The sequence below is a fragment of the Ursus arctos genome, unplaced genomic scaffold (assembly GCF_023065955.2).
Source record: "Ursus arctos isolate Adak ecotype North America unplaced genomic scaffold, UrsArc2.0 scaffold_19, whole genome shotgun sequence".
Lineage (NCBI taxonomy): Eukaryota > Metazoa > Chordata > Mammalia > Carnivora > Ursidae > Ursus > Ursus arctos.
In genome coordinates this window covers 44,023,280-44,030,981 of record NW_026622863.1, presented here as the reverse complement: position 1 = coordinate 44,030,981, position 7,702 = coordinate 44,023,280, and the positions used below count along the sequence as shown (strand labels likewise).

Genomic DNA, 7,702 nt, shown 5'->3' with positions numbered 1-7,702 from the left:
AAACACAGACACAGAGGAGGCGCACAGACGTGGGCTGAAACTTTATTTGCCATTCCGGGGACCCCACTGCCCCGGTCCTCCCGGGGGGGTCTCAGAAGATCTTCACGGAATCCAGCCGCAGGTCCCCGCCCACCTCCAGGAGGCGCACGCGCGCCGGCGGGATGCGGTAGCGGAAGTGGTGGTACTCCGAGTCGCCGACCACCGCCTGCGGGGACAGGGGTCCGCGCTGGAGTGCCGAGGCCGCCCGGGGTGGGGGGGTTGGGGGGTCCTTCCCGACTCGGCCCGCGCCCTGTGACCTGGGCCCTCCCTCAGCACGCCGGGCCCCGGGCTCCCCGGTGGCAAAATGGGCTCCCGATCGTTCTACCCGCTTGTCGGGAACGTTCTGTGGGCCGACGGGGTGGCCCAAGACGTGCGTTTTCAGGGTTGGCGGGGGCTGCTCGCTCCGCTTGCGGCGTGCCCTGCCGCCCTCCTGCCGCTCCCACGGGCAGTGGTGAATGGCCTGGGCGCTGGAGGGTCTGCGGCGCCCCCCGCCCGCTGGCGCGTGTTTCTGGGCCCATCTCCCGACCCAGCCTTGCCCTGCCCCAGAGCGTCAGCCTCACACACTGTCAGGGGGAAAACCGGGGCCCCGCTGCCAGGCTAGGGGACACCCACCCTCTGGGCATTTGGCTCTTGCTCGCTGGTCCTTGCCGCTGCCTCACCCCTGCCTTGTGACACTAGTGGGGATGCACCAGGGGAAGAAGGGGGACTGGGGAAACTCCAGCCCAGCAGGCCACGCTATGGTTCCCCTCCCCCCAACACAGCCTGCCTGTAGGTGGCAGGGCCCCACCTTGAAGCCTTCTTCCGTGGCGATGAGGAGCACATCGAAGGGCTGCCCATGCTGGAAAGGAATGCCTGAGCCACGCTCCTCTCGGCCCCAGGCGCCCTGCTCCAGGGTGTTGAAGACCACAGTGGACTCGTCCAGGCGGGGGTTGAAATGCAGGGCGGCCTCACTCCCGGGCACCTCACTGCACAGCAGGTTTACGTAGAACCTGGTAGATGGGGGGGGGGGCAGATACATGTCGGAGGCCAAGGACCACCAAGTTAAGATCGAGAACCGATGGACTGCAGCCGCTGGTGGGAAGCCAGCCAAATTTACAGTGACCTCAGACTCACACCACAGAAGGAGGGCCGTGGACTGGAGGCCAGGACCCAGATTCCAGGGCATCCAAAAACTTCTGGGGACCCTGGACACACCCACCTGCACGAGCGTCGCCCTGCTATGGCTTGCGTGCCCCTCAATTTCCCAATCCGCTAAGAGTTGCCATGAGTCATGGTGCCCATGGCCAGGGTGCTCCCCATTCCGAGGGTATCCCCATTCCTAGAGGGCTAGGAACAGTACCGCGGACCCCATCATTCCAGGCACCGCAGATTCCCAGCAATCCCGCAGTTCCCGGACCCAGGAAGTCTCAGGACTGATTGCTTGGGTTTCCCAGATGCCCAGGGCACCTCCAGATCACAGGACATATTTCCAGAGTTCCTGGGGATTCGGACTGGGAGTCATAGGATGAGAGGTAGGAACCCTGAGATTGCCCTGGAGCCCCCAGATTCCTGGGGACACATAGGCACCCCAACTTGTACCCAGCCATGGGACAAATAAGGGAAGACATGAGATTCCGGAAAGTCATTGATGGCCTGGGGATTCCAAGACCCTGGTGGACATAGGTGGCTTGAACTCCTTCCCATCTGGGCTGGAAAAAGTCGGGGTCAGCTGAGCCTGGACACCTCCCACCATTACCGCTGGGGCCTGGGGGCTCACCTGCCAGCCTTGTCCGGGACCACACCACGAATCCTCATCACAGTGCCGACTCGGATGCCCTCGGGCAGAGAGGTCTTGTGGGGCACATTCTGCAGGACCAGCGGTGCGGGGACCAAGGCAACCAGCGACGCAGAAGACAGAGACAGATGGGTCAGCCCCAGGCAGAAAAGGACCAGGACCCAGATCAGCTAAATCGCTGAGAAGAAAGGCCACAGAGAGACAGGAGAGAGAGAGCCAGAGCCAGGCAGAGGTGGGGAGAGAAACACACAGAATCAACAGACACACACAGAGAGAGAATCCAAGAGAGGATGGGAGCGTTGGGTTGGGTTGGGTCAACCCAAGAGCCACAGCCCAAGCACTTCTAGCACACCCTAGCACCCACTTTCTCCTTTCAAACAGGAGATGTCAGGCGGGCCCAGCCCCTCCCCTAGTCCGGTGCAGCCTTGGGTCCAAGCCCCCCAAACCCCAAGGCCCCTGAGGCACTCACGGAGCTCCCTGCCATGGCTGGGACAGTGGGGCCTAAATGGCGCTGGTGGGGATGGCTGCTGGGACCTTAAATAAAAGCAGGGCGGGGCAGGCCAGGCTGACTCACCCCCCATTTCCACACCCACCGCCCACACCTGGCACAGACCCTGGCCCTGAGGCCACCTGGCCCAGCACCCTCTTTCTGGGCCCTGTGCCTTCCCTTCACTCCCGAGGGTTCCCAGGGGTGCTGCCCCCCTCCTTTGAGCTAATGACCATAAAGACAGTTCCTAAGGAAATACTGGGGACAGAGGGGACCGGGTGAGCCACCATCCATCCAGTCCTGTCTTCCTGCTGCTTGGCAGGGAGAAAAGAGTATTTTGTCTATTTTATCTTGGGAGACCTGGGCGTGAGAGGCCGCGCGGGGGGCCACAATCCAGGCCCCCCTCCCAGGCTGGGACCTGCGGCCCAGGGCTGAGGCTGCGCCCCGACTTGCCCGCTCAGGCCCCGGACCCAGGAGCAGCCGCAGCCCCGGAAGAGGGGCTCCGAGGGCCAGCCGGTTCGCCTGAGGGCCGGCGCTGCGTCCCTGGGGCCGAGAGCAGGGCCTGGCCCACGGGAAGCCGGAAGCGCGCCTGCAATGCAGGGCAAGAAGGAATGAGAAAGGCCAGCACGTGCCCTTTCTGAGGCCTTGGGCGCGCCTGCGCACTCCACACCTCCCTGGGCGCTCAGCGGGAGCCCAGCCGCCAAGGGCCTCGGTCACCCCCGTTCTACAGCCAAGGACACGGAGGCTCAGGGAGGGGAGGCCCTTTGCCCAAAGCACCAGCCTGGGCGCTACCATGTCCGTGTGGCTCTGCCTTTCCTGGACTCGGGCAGTTTCTATCCCTTTTATGTCTTCTGTCCCTGTGAGTGCCCTGCTCCCTCTCCCGGGCCCTCTGGCTCCCACTCTCTCTCCCGGGTCTCCCTGTGGGCCTCTCTCCTCTAAAGCTCTGTCCCGTTCCACGTCCCAGAGCCGCGGCCACTCTCCCAGCTAGCTCTCAGGTGTAGGGAGGGCCAGGAGGGGTGTCTAGGACCCACCCACACCCAGACCCTCCTCCACCCAGGCTCACTGCCAACCCCCATAGCCCAAGACTCCAGGAGAGGAATCCAGGATCCGAAAGGGGCAGGCAGAGGGAGAATGCTGAAAGATGGTTCTGGAAGGCAGGGAAGAGGCAGGGTGACACAGCTGAGCAGAAACCCCTCGTAGCAGCCCAGCAGCCCTCCCACCCACCTGCACCACCCCACTCCCAGCCCCCACTCCTGCCCCACCCCACAGGGGGAAGAGGCCTGGGGCAGAGAACAGAATGGAAACTCTGGGTGGAGACAACCAGACTCAACCTGATCCACCACCCGACTGTCCCCCAGGCCTCCCAGACTCTCCATCCCCCCACCTCACGAGGCACCCAGGTGGGGGCGCCCCTTGGGAGCTAGGGCCTCAGAGAGGGAGGCTGGGCAGTTGGGTTTGGCCCGGGGGGCGGGGGGAGGTGGCAGAAGCACCCCCATTTTGTAGAGGAGAACACTGAGGCCTGGGGAGGGGCAGCCTCTCAGCCAAGGCCACACAGCAGGGAAGCAGCCCGGGGCGGGGCGGGGCCCGGGTGTGGACCAGGGCTGGGCAGCAGGACTTCCAACAGAGGGGCTGGGGGGCCTGAGGCTGGAGCACCAGCTCCTGAACGGGTCCCAAAATGACGGGTCCGCTACTCCCAGAGCAGGGTGGCCACTGTCTCGGCCTCCTTCTCCCGTGCGATGGATGCGGGCGACTCATGCTTCTCCTGAGCTCTTCCTTGTGGCTGGATATTTCTTCACACGCTGCCAGCCTGCAAGTCCCAGCTCGCCTTTGGTGTTCGGCCAAACGTTTGCGTTCGATCTATTATCCCTTGGATCGCCGGCTCGTTTCTCAGAACTCAGAGATGCGCCACCTCGACGGCTCCTCGTCTCCCGTCTTGATAGTCTTCCTATCAGTTCTGGAATCATATTTTCTGGAGCATTTTTTTCATTTCCATTTAAGTAGTCAATGTGCTCATTTCTCAATACTCTTCCTTTTCCTGAGCTAGACTCTGCTGCCCTAAAATCTGCAGGGTGTCACAGGATGAGGATGAGATTTGACAAACGCACAGCTGGGAGCAACCCCCACCCCCAGCAAGATGCCTCGAGCCCCAGAAACAGCCAGCCCCCTCCACCCGCCCAGGAAGCCACCGCCATCCCTCGGCATTTCATGGCCACAGAGTTCATTTGGCATCAACGTGAGGAAGAGGGGTGGCCAGCAGGCTGGGTGGGCTGACCTCACCCTCCTTCTGGAAATAAGTCAGGTGAATGAAAAGGAAGTCATTGTCCCCACGGTGGTCCTGGGCATTGAAAATCCCAGGCTCTGCCAGCATCAGCTTGTAGGGGACTTTGGCTTGTTTGTTGTTCATGGGGAAGATCACACAGGGGCTGCTTTGGTTTTGTAAAGGAACATTCAAACGAGGCAAAGGACACCTTGATCTTCTGGCTAGTTCTTAAGCCCCAAATCTGCTGCAAGCCTTATGGTTCTATTTCTAGCCCTAGTGAATTTCAGCAACTGTCCCTGCAGAGGGGAGGCCTTTCTGTCCTGTTTGCTTCCACTGATAAACTGAGTTCATTGAACTCTCTTCCATACTCTAAGCTGCACTGGGATTTTACCATTTGTTCAGTGGTCAGTCTTTCCATTGTCCAATACATCCTTCCAAGTCCGAAGTCATTGTTGTACATTTCCATGCCTGCGGCGGAAATCCACTGACTTTTTCTTTCTCCTCCTCTTCTTCCATCTGTCCTTCTCCCTTCCTCCCTCCCTCCCTTCCTTTCTCCCTTCCTTCCTTCCTTCCTTCCTTCCTTCCTTCCTTCCTTCCTTCCTTCCTTCCTTCCCTTAGCTGAGGAGTTTGGTCCTCCAGCCATCAGCTGGGGCAGCACTCGCCGCCTCTGGTGGGTGGGGAGCTGGGGTGACGGTGGTGGGCAAGGACTGCAGCTCCACGGTGGTGTCAGAGGGAGCTGGTCCACAGGACCTGGGGTGGGGGTAGAAATTCAGAACCCGGCATTGATTTTGGTGTCAGGCCTTCTTCGTTGCGGTTGCCTTCCGTCTGGAATGGCTCCCTAGTCTTCCTTTGTCTTTCAGGACCTTGACACTTGGGCAGGTTGGAGGTCGATGTATCCTGGTCACGGGTTATGCACTTTTCGCGGAAGACCCACAGAAGTGACACCGCGTGCATTCTGTCGAGCTGCCCGCCACCTCCCCGTGTCCTGCGGCCGGTGAATTGACTTGGATCATGTCACTGCTTCCTGGGCGGGTGGAGGGGGCTGGCTGTTTCTGGGGCTCGAGGCATCTTGCTGGGGGTGGGGGTTGCTCCCAGCTGTGCGTTTGTCAAATCTCATCCTCATCCTGTGACACCCTGCAGATTTTAGGGCAGCAGAGTCTAGCTCAGGAAAAGGAAGAGTATTGAGAAATGAGCACATTGACTACTTAAATGGAAATGAAAAAAATGCTCCAGAAAATATGATTCCAGAACTGATAGGAAGACTATCAAGACGGGAGACGAGGAGCCGTCGAGGTGGCGCATCTCTGAGTTCTGAGAAACGAGCCGGCGATCCAAGGGATAATAGATCGAACGCAAACGTTTGGCCGAACACCAAAGGCGAGCTGGGACTTGCAGGCTGGCAGCGTGTGAAGAAATATCCAGCCACAAGGAAGAGCTCAGGAGAAGCATGAGTCGCCCGCATCCATCGCACGGGAGAAGGAGGCCGAGACAGTGGCCACCCTGCTCTGGGAGTAGCGGACCCGTCATTTTGGGACCCGTTCAGGAGCTGGTGCTCCAGCCTCAGGCCCCCCAGCCCCTCTGTTGGAAGTCCTGCTGCCCAGCCCTGGTCCACACCCGGGCCCCCGCCCCGCCCCGGGCTGCTTCCCTGCTGTGTGGCCTTGGCTGAGAGGCTGCCCCTCCCCAGGCCTCAGTGTTCTCCTCTACAAAATGGGGGTGCTTCTGCCACCTCCCCCCGCTCCCCGGGCCAAACCCAACTGCCCAGCCTCCCTCTCTGAGGCCCTAGCTCCCAAGGGGCGCCCCCACCTGGGTGCCTCGTGAGGTGGGGGGATGGAGAGTCTGGGAGGCCTGGGGGACAGTCGGGTGGTGGATCAGGTTGAGTCTGGTTGTCTCCACCCAGAGTTTCCATTCTGTTCTCTGCCCCAGGCCTCTTCCCCCTGTGGGGTGGGGCAGGAGTGGGGGCTGGGAGTGGGGTGGTGCAGGTGGGTGGGAGGGCTGCTGGGCTGCTACGAGGGGTTTCTGCTCAGCTGTGTCACCCTGCCTCTTCCCTGCCTTCCAGAACCATCTTTCAGCATTCTCCCTCTGCCTGCCCCTTTCGGATCCTGGATTCCTCTCCTGGAGTCTTGGGCTATGGGGGTTGGCAGTGAGCCTGGGTGGAGGAGGGTCTGGGTGTGGGTGGGTCCTAGACACCCCTCCTGGCCCTCCCTACACCTGAGAGCTAGCTGGGAGAGTGGCCGCGGCTCTGGGACGTGGAACGGGACAGAGCTTTAGAGGAGAGAGGCCCACAGGGAGACCCGGGAGAGAGAGTGGGAGCCAGAGGGCCCGGGAGAGGGAGCAGGGCACTCACAGGGACAGAAGACATAAAAGGGATAGAAACTGCCCGAGTCCAGGAAAGGCAGAGCCACACGGACATGGTAGCGCCCAGGCTGGTGCTTTGGGCAAAGGGCCTCCCCTCCCTGAGCCTCCGTGTCCTTGGCTGTAGAACGGGGGTGACCGAGGCCCTTGGCGGCTGGGCTCCCGCTGAGCGCCCAGGGAGGTGTGGAGTGCGCAGGCGCGCCCAAGGCCTCAGAAAGGGCACGTGCTGGCCTTTCTCATTCCTTCTTGCCCTGCATTGCAGGCGCGCTTCCGGCTTCCCGTGGGCCAGGCCCTGCTCTCGGCCCCAGGGACGCAGCGCCGGCCCTCAGGCGAACCGGCTGGCCCTCGGAGCCCCTCTTCCGGGGCTGCGGCTGCTCCTGGGTCCGGGGCCTGAGCGGGCAAGTCGGGGCGCAGCCTCAGCCCTGGGCCGCAGGTCCCAGCCTGGGAGGGGGGCCTGGATTGTGGCCCCCCGCGCGGCCTCTCACGCCCAGGTCTCCCAAGATAAAATAGACAAAATACTCTTTTCTCCCTGCCAAGCAGCAGGAAGACAGGACTGGATGGATGGTGGCTCACCCGGTCCCCTCTGTCCCCAGTATTTCCTTAGGAACTGTCTTTATGGTCATTAGCTCAAAGGAGGGGGGCAGCACCCCTGGGAACCCTCGGGAGTGAAGGGAAGGCACAGGGCCCAGAAAGAGGGTGCTGGGCCAGGTGGCCTCAGGGCCAGGGTCTGTGCCAGGTGTGGGCGGTGGGTGTGGAAATGGGGGGTGAGTCAGCCTGGCCTGCCCCGCCC

The 7,702-nt window shown here is 61.8% G+C and overlaps 1 protein-coding gene across 1 annotated transcript; it reads right to left on the bottom strand.

Moving 5' to 3' along the window:
- LGALS7B (galectin 7B) lies at positions 1-2,361 on the bottom strand. Its single transcript, XM_026481732.4, has 4 exons — positions 2,283-2,361; positions 1,796-1,884; positions 827-1,028; positions 1-205 (listed from the first exon to the last, which is right to left on the bottom strand). The coding sequence occupies exons 1-4, from the start codon at positions 2,295-2,297 to the stop codon at positions 92-94; spliced, it is 420 nt and encodes a 139-aa protein (XP_026337517.2). The 5' UTR covers positions 2,298-2,361; the 3' UTR covers positions 1-91.
- Between the last annotated feature and the right edge of the window lie 5,341 nt (positions 2,362-7,702).